At 37.1% G+C, this 16040-nt stretch overlaps 1 protein-coding gene across 1 annotated transcript in view; it reads left to right on the top strand.

The window, feature by feature from the left end:
- Positions 1-16040, top strand: part of Nup160 (nuclear pore complex protein Nup160) — a 101682-nt gene that overhangs the window by 79583 nt on the left and 6059 nt on the right. Inside the window, exons 20-22 of the mRNA XM_081742071.1 lie at positions 5036-5259; positions 9508-9634; positions 11932-12138. Of these exons, the coding sequence (XP_081598197.1) occupies positions 5036-5259; positions 9508-9634; positions 11932-12138 (558 nt within the window). The remainder of the gene's footprint in view (positions 1-5035; positions 5260-9507; positions 9635-11931; positions 12139-16040) is intronic.

Genomic DNA, 16040 nt, shown 5'->3' with positions numbered 1-16040 from the left:
CGTCTATGTCCCGTGGCCCCGTGTGGCGTGGTCGCTAACGCTCTCGCCTTCGGTGCGAGTGGTCCCGGGTTCGATTCCCGGTGTAACACGCTTTTTCAGGCCAGCCACCCTGAATGAGGTTTTCCTGGGTTTTTCTCATTTACACCAGGCAAATGCCGGGATGGTACCTAACTTAAAGGTCCCAGGCCGCTTCCTTCCTTCCCCAATCCTTTCTTCCTTCCCTTTCCCCGAATTGTGTGCTCGCCGAGGGATGTCATCCCTCAAATCGTGAAGGGCTAAATGGCCTTAGATGTCGAAAGCCCAGAAATCTAAATCCTAAATCCCTCGATCTCCTTTATTTTAATGGCCGCGTTGGCTCAGTGGTGGAGTGTTCACCTCTAGTGCATGGGGTCTTTGATTTGATCCCAGCTCGCGCCAAGTAAAATTTGTGGTGGACAAACACCGTGTGCATGGGGTTCTCCCGTTTTCTCTCACTTTCTTCAGTCCACCATTTCATTCATTTCTCATCATCACCGTCTCTTTTAGCCTACCCGGCATAACAATGGGACGTAAAACTCAAATATTTCATTCAATTTTTCCTTTATTCTAAAGATATAACTAAAGATATACCTCTTATCCGGATATAACTAACGAACTCCACTCCCCAATCATAAATTCTTTGAAAATTTCTGCATCTCATGTTGTGGAAACGACAGGTTCAGATTTACTCTGAAGGATAAATAACTTAATTTTCCCTAATTCTGATTGTTAAACTTGTGACGTGGTAACATTGCGGATATTCAATGAAATTTTATCTGAAAAAAAAATTGTTCATAAATGTACAATAGCTGAAAAAAATATATATATACTTTACGAGCAGGCGTAGTGTAGTGGTTGGTGTTCTTGTTCCGCAGTTTGGAGGTTCTAGGTTCGAATCTGGTGACTGGTCATATTGACTGAAGTTGTCCCAAAATTCCTTCATTTCTGTTTCCATTGTTAGTTGTTAAGAGCCTAACATACTAAAAATAATACAAAATTTACCATTTTTGTTTTGCTTCTTTTTGATAAGTGAAAGGAGATAATGAAATGCAACTTATCACAATCATAGATAATGCTATTCTACAACAGAAAATATGAACCTGAAGAATTTTCAGTGTTGCCATCCATAGAAATTACAGAGTTGCCAGAATAACAATTTTCCCAAAATCTAAGATGTGGCAGCTAGAGGAACCAACTCTGCTCCCTCAAGACAGAATAAGCAAAATAGTTGTGTTTTATTATGTCAATTTGTTCAAAAGCGATCAAATAGACATAACCATCAGTAACCATTTTGTTAATGTCTAGTATGGAACACCCAATACCTATGACCGCTTACGAATTGACTTTTTTCGCGAACGTTCGACAGACGTTGCAGCCTACACACATGTGTCCAGTTGTATTGGTGGTCAATCTGAGCGGGGCTTATCTTTAAGGCAACCAGCTGCAAAGAGCTTTTTCTTCCACCGTAAAATAGTTGGTTTTGGAGGGGAAGGTTTTTGAAACTTTACAGTGAAATCATGCTGAATGTCCCTCATTGATTTTCCTGTATGGGGTTGTTCGTGAGCTCCCGTGCTCATTACGATCCGTTCCTCCATGGTCTAAGTGGACTCATCAGCCATGATTTAGATACCGTCACCAAGTTATAGAAGTATTTTTTGTGGATGCTCTGTATATTTCGTAAAAACAGTAATTATTTTTCTATTTATACTTTATTCTGCAACGCAATTATGTTTTCTTCGATGGGAACTGTTTTTCTTCGCACGCAACAGAACAAAGAAGTTTTTATCGTTTATTCATATATATATATATTTAAAACGTTGCTTTGTGGTGAGAACATTTTAGTGAGCGACGAAGGTTCTCAGTGTTTCTCCCTGACTTATTAATATGTAAAGAGTATGTTCTATGGTTATTTGGAACTGAATTAAGTCTCTCTTCCAATCATTTATGTAAATACTGCGATCCAGAGCACACCAGGTGCAGGAGCGACAGAATGGCGCCAGTCACATCGCTTTACCAGTTCGTTATCTAAACGTTCCCAGACCCAAGTTATCGCAATGTCTCGTGCGTCGTGGCGTGGCCAGTGCACTTAAATTAACATTAATTCTTTTTTATATCCGATTTGCATGTACATACAGGTGATTTAACCTGAGTGCTTTTGAGAATGAACTGCCAACATTGATCAGTCGATCAATGCAGCTCGTATCTCGAACCTCTGAATTCGAGGAATCTTACTCCGTAACTGTGAGCAGCAACCACTCACGTTGCATCGAGCATCAAGTATAAAGTTGTGCTAAGGAATATACGTTATTAGCCAGTCAAGGACCTAGTTATGGCTAGCCCCAATCAGTGAAATCTCAGGTTCACATACCGAGTGCGTCTTACTTGTTAGTTATAAACGCGCCCTCCAACATTATCATTCCATTTTGGTGACTATATACTTATGCTGAAGACTCACGTCCACCTCTAAAGATTTTCTGGAGCAGCAACCATATTACTTCGTGGGATCATCCCGATATTACTCCCATAGTGCTAATCCCCCATATGCATTGATGGTGTGAGAAAAATATCTATAGTGAAATCCCAATTATATATATATATAATATATATATATAAAGTTATTAAGGGCTATAGTGTAGTGAAAAGGCGAAGTGTGATTTTATTAATGACAATAATTATACATATTCAGTGTTGAGTGTTGTGATTGTTTCTCTCCGTTATTTTTTTTTTATATAGTATTTTAATAAATAAGCATAATGTTGTTTAATCCAGTGTGGTTTTGTTGTGTGTATGGATAATGTTTGTGTGCGTTGTGGTCTGAATAACCTTCTGATCGTCTGTGAGGTTTTCGAGACGAGACATCCAAACCTCTCGGTGCCTAGTGCTCATCTCGTTATTGAGACCGGCGCGCAAATTTGGGAACGATTTTGTAATCCCTTTTCGGAGATGTCCTTCAACGTCTTACCCAGGTAAGTCCAGGTCTCCGGAAAATACTCATTGGCAGGACAATGGAGGACAGATCACGGAAAGCGGTTATATAAATAAATTGACGCCCGAACAGCGACTCGACTTGGCGATTATAAAACAACAATTTATTAATATCTACGTAATACATAGGGGGAAACGGGAGTTTGTGATCAATCTGTACTTTTTAAAAAAGCCCCACATTTATTATATTCTCATTTTACATTATATTAAAAGAGCACGAAGTTTCTGGTAACTGTTTGATAACTGAAGAAAACTTTGTCAGACGAGAATACCAATCATCAACAAATGTGGATTCAAACAATATTGAGACAGATAAATATGTATGGCATGGGAGACCCGGGTTCGATTTCCAGCGGGAGCTCATGTAGTTCGGACTCCATGTTAATCAGTAGGTCCCGTTCATATAACCTTGCTGAAGGGACGTTAAACTCAAAATCAACTCAACTCAAATAAATGTGTGCTGCATAATAAATATGGCATTGTGTGATGTATCTCTTAAATGTGCTATTTCTGGGTGTGTAAGAGTTTTCCTTAATGATTTCGACTGCTTATACATGTTTACCAGGTTATCACTCACATAAAGATCGAATAACTTTATAAATACATTTTGCACGTTTGGTGCCGGGGATCAAAATTAGAACGAGACCTCTTGCTCAATTCTTTAATAATAATAATAATAATAATAATAAAAAAAAAAAAAAGCTACTTACCAATGAATCCTCCCTTGGAAATCCTAAATATTTTCCGTACGTTTCGGAACGACAAGTTATTTTCGTCTCAGTGGCAAAATAACAAGGGTAAAAACGAATACGAGATAAAAGATGTAAAACAAGATATACATACCACTATATAAATGTAACGTAAAGGATGGATGCTGAAATGGCACGAGCAGAGCACAGCACAAAAGAGTGAGTTGAATCGAAGGAAGCGTGATGTCTATGTTACGTTATTATTGCCAAATTCAAAACACGCAATAAAGGTAGGTAACCAAAATGTATCAATGTTGCTAGTATCCAGATTTAAATCAGGTTTATATTTATGAATAAAGAATAATTCTTTAATCTCCCGATGTTTCTTTGTTTTTGCTGAACCTATTACATTAACCTTGTTTTAAATTATGTGTATGTTGTTTTAAATGAAACGCCAATCCCGACATGCCCTCTTCTTGGGACCTTTTAGATTGTCTAATATGTTCCTTAATTCGAGTGTTAATACTGCGTTTCGTTTGGCCTAAAAATGAGGAATCACATTCGCATTCAACGTGATAAGTGCCTGACTTATTTACTGGATCAACAAAATAACTTTTAAATTCGGTGAAATGATTTTCTAAACTTTTCAGGGGGATAGTAGAAGCATATATATATATATATATATATATATATATATATATATATATATATATATATATATATATATATATATATATATATATATATATATATATATATTATGTTTTGCAAGATTACGTTGATTTTTTGTCGATAATTGTGGAAAGTAAGGAATTGTTATCCAAGTTTTTGCTTCTTTGGGAATAACTGTTTTAGAGGCTTGCACCGGTCTACATGATTGATTAAACCACTTTCGTAAAGTACGCAACTTGTAGCTTGTTTGTCCTATTCTGTATAAAAACTGTATTTCGTCATTAAGATCTTTAGCACAATCACAAATCAGTAATGCCCTGCGAAAGAGATTCTTCCAAGTATTGGACTTGTACAGTAGCGGATGAGCTGACTGTTGATGTGTTTAAGTAGTGCCTGCATTAGGTTTTCGATATACTTTTGCTATACATTTATTGTGTGATCGGGTAATCAATAAGTCTAAAAATGGAAGATAGTTATCAGATTCACGTTCAAGGGTGAACTTCAGCCTAGGATGCTGAGTATTGAATTGTTCAAATATTTGTAAAAATGTATTTTTTTCTTAACATGTACTGTCCTTGTAAAATTTGTTGTTTATAGTGTAATTACTTAAAGTAATGGAAACAAAGCCAGTCTTCTTTTTTCGACTAATGCCTTTTTATGTTTTCTGCTAGCTGCCTCAGTGATGTACGAACAGGCGCTGAGACTGAGCAAGGAGGGCATCGGAACAGTCAGTCTGCAGAAGCAGGCGAAGTGCTACTTGGCGTGTTTGAATATCCTTCGGTTAGTTGACCCGAAATACGCGTGGATTGTGAAACCTGTCCCAGTGATTGAAACCAGCCAAGAGATGGAAGTACCTGCAGGATTGAGTCCAAAGAGAAAATCGGATGGCGAGGAGGTAAAATAAAATCACCTTTATAAGTAAGCTAACAACTTGTTTTCTTTCACTATATTCTCTATAGGTGCGAATTGTGGTACACAGTTCATATGATCGGAATGACTAAGCATCGATTGAAGAGCGAAAATTGTAGACGGACTGAGCAGAACAGTAATTAGCGCACAACACAAAATGTGGAGGCATTTTTATGTTCGGAAAACCGTTATATGCATTGCATAAAAGGTTTCATCCCTACTTCCTGTCTGTATCTAATGAAATATTTAGCAAAAGAGCTTGGAGTATTCGTTTTCAGTTTTTCTGATTACGTTTTCGTGTCCCTTGCTAAATAATTCATTTCCTAGTCCCTTTTGGGGAATATCTGTTCCAGTCCTAATAATATATATTGTACTAGCGTCGGTTACCCACTTTGCTGGGTTAAAATAACAAAAATTAGTAATATGTTCTGTTAGTCAGTCAGAAAATTGTGGATTCGGTACTAATATCGGTCATTTTCGATCATTTTTAAGTATCTCCCCCTCCCCCAAGTTGCGGGGCTGAAGTTGGATTTAAACGGTATCGGAAGTGCCACTGTTCATCTTAGCTATCCCGAAAACTATGGATTCGGTACTAATATCGGTCGTTTTCGATAATTTTTAAGTATCTCCCCCTCCCCCAAGTTGCGGGGCTGAAGTTGGATTTAAACGGCATCGGAAGTGCCACTGTTCATCTTAGCTATCCCGAAAACTATGGATTCGGTACTAATATCGGTCGTTTTCGATAATTTTTAAGTATCTCCCCCTCCCCCAAGTTGCGGGGCTGAAGTTGGATTTAAACGGCATCGGAAGTGCCACTGTTCATCTTAGCTATCCCGAAAACTATGGATTCGGTACTAATATCGGTCGTTTTCGATAATTTTTAAGTATCTCCCCCTCCCCCAAGTTGCGGGGCTGAAGTTGGATTTAAACGGCATCGGAAGTGCCACTGTTCATCTTAGCTATCCCGAAAACTATGGATTCGGTACTAATATCGGTCGTTTTCGATAATTTTTAAGTATCTCCCCCTCCCCCAAGTTGCGGGGCTGAAGTTGGATTTAAACGGCATCGGAAGTGCCACTGTTCATCTTAGCTATCCCGAAAACTATGGATTCGGTACTAATATCGGTCGTTTTCGATAATTTTTGTATATCTTCCCTTCTCTCAAGTTGTGGGGCTGAATTTGGATTTCAACGGTATCGGAAGTGTCACTGTTCATCTCAACAAATCCGAAAACTGGACAGTAATATCGGCCATTTTTGATCATTTTTATGTGTCTTCCCTCTCCCCTAAGTTGCATCGTGAAAGTGAAATGATAAAAGCCATCCCAGACCCGAACCTCATCTATGTTGAAAATTTGATCGAGATCAGTCTCGTTGTTCAAGATTTGTTAAGTCACAAACATAGTGACTTTGATTTTGATGTACATATATATATAGATAGATAGGGCTTCAGATTTTAGTGTACACTAAAGTGCTCGTAATAACTCACTTTAGATTATGATTTCTGGAATCTTTTTGCACTCCAAGCAAATTAAGGGTTTCGGGTCAACAACATCTTAAAAGATGTAAAAACAGAAATAAAAAATAAAAAAAACTCAATGTAGGAGACTCAAATGTTTTATTTGGAAAGGAAATGAAACAGGAAAACTCAAAACTTAATATAAGTAGGAGAATGGAAGATGGTAATTAAAGAATACACCCAGTATTGGCACAACGACATAAAAAACATCAGCGTGAGTTGGCAGCATTCCATTCTCGAACAAAGAACGTACTTCGCCATTTAGCAACGTCGCATATCACCACTTGAAGAGTGATAAATAGTAATTGACAAGGTGTACTTCACTACTGTTTTTCGATGAATGTATTCCTTAGGTATTTCCTTGATTTTTTTCTGTTACTCCTACTTTCATCCTCTATGAATAAGGGAGCTCATCCGTGGCTAAGCGGTTAATGTACGCGCCTTTGGCGTGGGAGACCCGGGTTGGATTCCTGGCGGGAGCTTATATTCGGATTCCACGTTAATCAGTAGGTCCACGTCTCATATAGCCTCGCTGCTAAAAGGGACGCTAAACTAAAATCAACTCAACTCAGCTCTATGAATAAGGCTCCATGGAGAACTCAAAACTCGGAAGCGGAAGGATTTCCGAGGAATCAGAATCTAAAGTAGGTGAGATGATTCTTAAAATTCGTAAGCGCTTAAGCATATTCTCAGAAGATCTTGCTTTACTTTATAGAAGATGGATAACCTTTTTCTAAAACCAACGGGTCTGCGGAGGTAGAGTATTTCTGTGTTGTTTGCTAAGGAGGATGATGAAATCATTTCAATCCATAATTCAATGTGATTTGCTTTTTGGCTCCGTGAACAAAACCGGTATGTGGAAATGTGTTTCTGTTCTCTTCCCGAAGAACGCTGAATCAAAACGTTTCTTTAGATTCTGGGACCGGAACCCGAAACATTTTTGATTCCATTGTCATTAACAACCCTACCTGCTCCCTTTTTTGCAGTGTTCTTTTTATACTTGATACAGTACAATATTCCACACGCCCATTTGGTTAGTTGTTGTTTAACTCGCTAACGACGCACAAACTGTGTGTATCTTCAGATTTTTTTTTTTTTTTTTTTTTTTTTTATTTATTTATTCCTAATCTTGCTTTTATTATTAACTACCGAATGGGATCCTAGTTGTTAGCGTTCTTGCTTCGAGTTCAACCCCAGTGGCCAGCTACCGTGATTGATGTTTTCCTTAACTACAGTGGGACAGTATCTGGATTTATACCTTTAAATGTAGATCATCTTGCCTACCTCATTGTTGAAAAAGAGATGAAATTAAATTTCTGGTTAATGTCCCATGGTTATTCCCTTTAGAGTAAAGGAGAGAGATGAATAATGAAAGTGTGTGATTTTGAAATTAAATGTTTGTGTATTCCCACCGGGAATTGAAACCAGAACCACGTACACTAAAGGCACATCCGCTAACCACTAGACCAGTGGGAAGGACTGTCTCTCTTTGTTTAAAGAAATAAATTACTAAAGGTACTGAAAACTACTCAGGCATTCTAAACTTCCTCTTTTTCAACATTTAGTGTTGCTACAGCTCCCATCGTTTCAATCATCATTTTTATCGGCATTTTAGGGGTAGTTTGGTGGACAAACACCGTGTGCGTGGGTTTTCTCGGGGTTCTCCCGTTTCCTCCCACTTTCTTCATTCCACCATTTCATTCATTACTCATCATCGCCGTCTCCTTTAGCCTAACCGGCATAACCGTGGGACGTAAAACTCAAACATTTCATTTCATTTCATTTTAGGGGTAGTTGTTTTTAGGCTCATTGTTTAATACAGGGTGATTTAAAAAACTCATGGATTTTATTTAGGTGTAGAATATCTAACTGAAGTCCGATTTTCATGCAGTTTGTGGCAAATTATCAAAGAAGCATGGGAGATTTATGGGCCTATGTTTACTGTTTAAATTCATCCAAGGTAATAAAAACACGCCTCAATAAAAACAACAAATATTCGCCAGTGTACCTTATCTTACAATTGGAATGAGGTATGGTGCGGGGCGGAGGTTTGAGTATTCTCTTAGATGGTAACCTCGCGTAGGTTAACAAGAAACAGAAACTAAGCCGTTGTATTGAGAATTGTTGTACTATACAGTTGTGTGCTATTCTTCCCTCAGAGTAAGCGACAATTCTCAGAACACAATGAGAATTGTGTACTCTTTGGAGCGTGTGTATTGTTAAAAGCTTTTGGAGAACGGAATCTGTTGTTACTATGCAAAGGGCATTTAAAAACAAATTTGTCTCACATTCTGCCCCAGAAAGGAACACAATATTGTCGGTAGTGAATGAATTGGAAGAATGTTTGTTGGTGTTACCACTTACACTTAATTTGTATTCTCACCAATTGTAAGGTACACTGGCGAATATTTGCTGTTTTTCTTGAGTGTGACTGATATTATCCTGAATGAATTTAAGCCAGTAAACATGGTCCCATAAATGTCCCATCCTTCCTTGATTATTTACCACAAACCGCATATATATCGGACTTCAGTTAGAAATTCTAGATCCAAATGAAATCCATGAGTTCTAAAAAATTGCTCTATACTTCTTAAGTATTCTGTGTAAGATTCTGTAATAAGGGTGTAAGTAAAAAGTATAGCATTTATAAATAATGGTTGTATATTTGTTGTGTCAAGAAACTGCAACGAAATATAGTAATATTTTAATTTGATAGGTGTTCCAGCCGACAATGAAGAAATACATGGAAGTGTTAGAACTTAGCGATATCAAAAAGGAGTACGAACTTGTTAATGCAAACCTAAAACTAATTAAGCACAGTGCTGTCAACGCGAAAGTGGTTGGTAAGTATTTTTTTCTCGTTTTCTTTCTATCTTTTTCTTTCTTTTCTCTTTTCTTTCTTTCTCTTTTTTCTTTTTCTTTCTTTCTTTCTTTCTTTCTTTCTTTCTTTCTTTCTTTCTTTCTTTCTTTCTTTCTTTCTTTCTTTCTTTCTTTCTTTCTTTCTTTCTTTCTTTCTTTCTTTCTTTCTTTCTTTCTTTCTTTCTTTCTTTCTTTCTTTCTTTCTTTCTTTTCTTTCTTTCTTTCTTTCTTTCTTTCTTTCTTTCTTTCTTTCTTTCTTTCTTTCTTTCTTTCTTTCTTTCTTTCTTTCTTTCTTTCTTTCTTTCTTTCTTTCTTTCTTCTTTCTTTCTTTCTTTCTTTCTTTCTTTCTTTCTTTCTTTCTTCTTTCTTTCTTTCTTTCTTTCTTTCTTTCTTCTTTCTTTCTTTCTTTCTTTCCTTTTCTTCCTTTCTTTTCTTTTTTTCCTTTTCTTCCTTTTCTTCCTTTTTCTTTCTTTCTTGGAACAGCTTATTTTCCATTATTATAAACATGTGAGCATAATATTGTGCTTAACGCTTTTATATGTTTGCTTGCTTATTTTACCCTCATACTCATCATACAGGTTGCTTTATGTTGAGGGAGGTTTCTACGTATCAATGAGTGCGGTTAGGATTATGAATTGTAACTTTTTTAAACTGTCTTATGTCATATGACAGTTTCTGAGGGGTTGTAAGCTACTGGTTAGTCTTTCTTCACGATCGGAGACTCTGAGTTTGAATTCGGTGAGCTGCTATCCTGACTGTTTTTCCAGGGTTTCTCCTTATTTCCATACGAATGTCGTTTTAGTACTTTTAATTCAGACCAGCCATCCTGAATGAGGTTTGCTTTTGCTCTTGCTTTTGGTGCGACGGTCCCGGGTTAGATTCCCAGTGGGGAAAAAATGAAATGAAATATTTCAGTTTAACGTCCCACGCTTAAGCCATTTAGTCTAAGGAAGATGATGATTAAGACAAATGAATGAGGATGGGATAATTGGTGGAATAAGATATGAGAGGAAACTGGAGTACTCCGAGAAAATCCACGGACACGATATTATCCACCACAAACTTGGTCGAGGATCGAACGAGAGACCTCATGCACCAGAGGTAAACGCTCTACCACTGTGCTACCGTACCCCCCAGACACCCGGTGGGGACACTCGTACGTAATATGGTATGTACGTTAAGTGCACAAAAAGCGAACTCCATAATCATTTTAATGTGGAGGTTCTCATATGCGAGGATGTGCCATTTATACTTATTTGAATTTTTTAATACGCAGTAGCTCAGTGGTAGAGCGTTCACCTCTGGTGCTTGGGATCCCTGGTTTGATCCCAGCTCGTGCCACTCATCGATCATTCGGATCATTTGATCAGCCGACATTAATTTGACACTATTGGTCATTTTTGATCGTTTTGAAATCTCTTCCTCCCCTTCGCTAAATTACACCGTCAAAAGTAAAATGATAAAAACCATCCCAGGCCCGAAACTCATCTACGTTGAAAATTTGATCGAGATCGGTTGGGTGGTAAAAGAGTTATTAAAGTCACAAACGTAGTCAGTTTCATTTTTATATATATAAATCATAATACTATTAATAAAATCCTAAATTAAAGGTTCACCAATCCTATTTAAGCATCTGATCATAATTACAATAATTAGTATCCATAATGTTGTCGAAATTACCTACCATGTTATGACTATCCGTAAAATCAATATCTCCATATACAATTAAATTCTCAAGCAATAACTTTGTCAATATTAGTGCATAAACAATACCAATTATCCAATATTTTTCGTTTGTATAAACAACATTCATTTTTCCAAATACAGTTACTCAAATATATAAATTTAAAGACAGCCCACAAAAATTTTATTTCTAAAAAAAATATTTTAAAAAAATTATAAAATTACTTTTTCCACTAATCTGTTCTGCCTGTTCTACTTCTAGGGGCCACGCTGGCCAAGTGGTAGGGCGTTCACCTCTGGTGCACGGGGTCCCTGGTTCGATCCCAGCTCGAGCCAAGTGAACTTGTGGTAGACAAACACCGTGTGCGTGGGTTTTCTCGGGGTTCTCCTGTTTCCTCCCACTTTCTTCATTCCATCATTTCATTCATTTATCATTACTGTCTCCTTTAGCCCATATGGCATAATCGTGGAACGTAAAATTCAAAAATTTCATTTTTTTTCCAAATCATTTGTTGCCAAACCTTTTAATGTAAATTTCTCTCTTCAATAATTGTGTACGACTTACATAACTCAACATATTTTATTGATTTCATTGTAGGTGCAGCAATGTCAGCAGGTGAGCTGGTAGGAGTTCTCACAAATGTTGGTTTGTTTGACACTGCTTTAAGAATAGCTGTACTGTACAACTTAAGTTTACAACCCATATTAGAAGGATTGGCCACGTGGTGTGTGAAGTTGAGTCGTAACGATAGAAGTATTGATGGCTCCAGAGTATGGGATTGGCTGGTTGAAAATGATATTAGAGGTGAGTAACTATTAATATATTGGAATAATTATTTTAAAAAATCTAGACTCTTGGCTTCTTCTGACTTTGCAGTTCCGGTCGGTTGCTCGAAACAATTGAACTATCAGCGATATCATCGATTTTATTTATTTATTTATTTACAAACATGATCCCAGATTTTATTTATTTATTTATTCGGAACAACTTTCAGTCTCTTATTTTGCCTCTTTTCCCATCTATTCCACAACGAACACGGTCCATACCCATGCCTGCATCTTTATCGTGCTGGGGCTGAGATCGCAGTAGACTTGAATGCAGACAACGTAAAAGAGATTATACTGAACTGTGTGTAATTAAATCATGCATTAAATTTACAACAAACGATGAAACCAAGATTTAGATAATGAAAATATAATATCACTCAATAAACACACATATTACATATACATTAACCAAGAAAATAAATGAATTAACAACCATTTGTTTAATATATTAACGAAGTAGGTGGCTTGTCATATGAACTAAACAACTCATGTTATTCTTCGGCTAGCCAATGGTGCTGTTCCCTCTCTGTCCTGAGGTCGAGTCTCAGATGCTACTTCCGTAATTAATATTCCAGGCTGGCGCTAGTAAATACAATTTTTAGTAACATGGTAGCAGATGAGGTCGTGCTCCAGGGTTCCACTTATCGTGCTATTTATCACAACGAATAATAAATTGATTTAACGTAGTGTTCACATTTAAAGTACTTCGCAAATGAAATTGTTCGGCACTCACATTAAAAAATATTGCACAAATGAAAATGTTTGGCATAGATCAACTAACGAAACATTTAAGTTGGTCCCGTATGGGGATGTGTTAGGCGTTTTGAAAAAAAGTTGCTCAGGGATGCGCAATCTATAATTGCAGACAGCACGGACGCTGCCTCCGAGATGGTACGGGATGCACTGAAGCACTTCCTAGTTGAATATTGCATATGAATCCTTAGGCTGGAGTTTCCTGCTTATGACGTATAGTGTTAAATTCAAGCTCTTTGGCTTAAAAGATGCGGATGCTTTGAATTAACCAACCAGCGATGGACGATAACAACATGTAGGTGTGATTGCAAGTGTCCAGTTTTCTGGATTCAAAAAAAGCGCTCACAAAGGGAGTCGTTGTTTCCACATCGTATGTCCAGGTATAGCCATGAAATCGGACTGAGACTCACCAACACAGACGAAAAAACATACCAAAGCGATGAGGGAAGAGTTCTAGAATGTTTGGAAATATACGAGGCTTGGTTAATAAAGTTTAAAATCTATCAAAGTTTTTCCTAAGTCTCCTCAAATGCAATAAATGAGCTTCAGGTCGGTGATAGTATATTCACTTCATTACTGCCCGATTCGTTGCTCTTCTAGGTGCCGCAGTTGCTCAGTGGTAGAGCGTTCACTTCTGGTACATGGAACCCTTGGTTCGTTCCCAGCTCGCACCAAGTGAGCTTTGTGGTGGACAAACACCGTGCTTGTGGGTTTTCTCGGGGTTCTCCCATTTCCTCCCACTTTATTCATTCCACCATTTCCTTCATTTGTCATCATCACCGTCTCCTTTAGCCTAACCGGCACAAACGTGGGACGTAAAACTTAAGGATTTCATTTCATTTTTCCTTGTATAGTTTCCCATCTCTGTCGTTTATCAGGCCCGATTTTTTAAATATATATATCACTCTTTGTGACTTTCTGTTTACAAGGTTCCCTATTTTATCCCGTTATTTTCGATTTTCTGTTTTCTTCTCCAATGTTTCCCAGATTTTTGTCTGTGTATCTCGTTACTTCCTTATTCTTCTTATTTCAGATTACATTTTATTAACCCAGATTGTGCTCATTTTTACAAGTACATTCTTCCAGCTGTTATTCTACGTACAATAGAGTCCCGAGTATCTGGCGTAATGCGGCGGAAGGGCAGGCCGGACAACAAACAAGCCGGATATGCCGGAGTTCTATGAACACATTAAGCATACCCCAAGAACAATTTACGAATACAGTACTGTACGTGCTGTACAGTTATAATCAGGAACAGCTGCAAGTGTACTGGTATTGAGATCCGTTACACACTAACGATAACGAAACAGTGAACAAGAGCAGAGCGCTGCTCTTTTCCTCTCACAACTTTTGCACGCGACACGTAGGAGGATCGTAGCAGACGCCCGCTTTCAATGCCTTACCTATGTTGCCAGTGCAACGCTATTCCTTCCTCATTTAATTACGATAAAGAAAAAAAAAAAAAAAAAAATAGACCAGATAGTCACGAGCCGGATACTCAGAAGTCTACTGTATTCTTTTACTCGCATCCTACTCTTTGTGTTTTCTTCCTTCTCTTGGAACCCTACTTTTATATCTGTTCTTTTAATAATGTATTGCAGCACCACTTGGACGATTATGCATGTTTCATTTCAACAGTCCAAGTATAAAACGATGAGGTATTCAAGAGTATATGTAAGAAAGCTATATTACAACAGTATTGTTTTCAAAAGACACATTGTGAGTTCCCTCGTGGCTATGTGGATAGTGTACGCGTCTTTGACGTGGGAGACCCGGGTTCAATTCCCGGCGGGAGTTCATGAGGTTTGGATTCCACATAAAGCTGTAAATGTACGTCTCATATAGCCTCGCCGCCGAACAGGACGCTAAACTCTATCATTAAACACCCTCTTTTTCTCTGTTTCTTTTGGTGCTGAATCCAGTACTAGCAATCATTTTCAGCAATTGAATTCACCAAATCGGAATGGCCCTTTGTAAGAATTCATAACAATGGGAACTAGGCTCTCATAGATTACCGATATTTAGAAGGGCACAGATGCCCAAACCTTCACATGTAATGCAACAGAAAAGTATCATAGTTTTAACTTCGTTATAACCATTTTTCTGTCAATAATAGTTCGGTCATTCTCACTTAACTCCGACACGCTATGTCCAACTGCATAGGATGTTCAAAATTTAATTTATCCAGTTTCTATTTTAAAGGGAGACAGGATAGCTAGTGCTAATCCTTGGAACAGAATTAGCAGTGAACTCAGTTATTTGAAAATAATATAAAAATTACTAATTTTGTCACATAAGTTGCCTATCCCAATAGCATTTTCAAAGTTTGAAGTAATTATTATTCTACATTGACAAATATGAGATACAAAATAAAATCATTACGATCATAATCAGAGGTTTTTATAGAAATGAAAAATGTAAACTTTCTTTTTTAGTGATTATCCTTATTATTTTATTTATTTATTTATTTATTTATTTATTTATTTATTTATTTATTTTTAAAGAAACTTCTGTCCTGTAATTGTGTGTCACTTAAGTTCTATCCGGTTCTATAAATTTCCAACATATAGCTGGATTCAAAACACAACGTGACATGGTTAGTTTTGTTCTCTGAATGTTTCATTCTTCAGTGTAATCAGTAGTGCCGATCGTCGGTATACGTTTTTGATCTTATGAAAGAAAACATGTAGATGAATGCATAAGTAGGTGTAATATGTGTCACATAAGTTACCAATGTTCCAGGACTGTTTATGTTGCCAAAAAATTTTTACTTAGTATATTCTGAAGCGCTGACCTATCGTTTTTCAACTATTAAAAGAGATTGCATTCAAAGTTAGCAATGTGATTAGTTTTTCTTTAAAATATACAAAATGTCACATACGTTACGAAATGTCTCAGTAACTTGCGTGACAATAGTAACTTATCTAACTTCAAAGAACGCTTCTGACATAGAACAAGAATTATTTTTATCAATAATTGCCATTCTATAACACAATGATATAAATAACAATTTACAAAGTGATGAATAATTTTCTTTCAATCTAATGAAAAACGAACTCCAATCGACGGGCTTGCATTTGCAATACAATTCGTCGGATTGGCTTATGAACTATTTTTTAAACATAA

Source organism: Thermobia domestica, chromosome 16 (genome assembly GCF_964235325.1).
Source record: "Thermobia domestica chromosome 16, izTheDome1.hap1.1, whole genome shotgun sequence".
NCBI classification, from domain to species: domain Eukaryota; kingdom Metazoa; phylum Arthropoda; class Insecta; order Zygentoma; family Lepismatidae; genus Thermobia; species Thermobia domestica.
The sequence above is the reverse complement of the archived record's forward strand: the minus strand, read 5'-3'. Positions and strand labels throughout refer to the sequence as shown.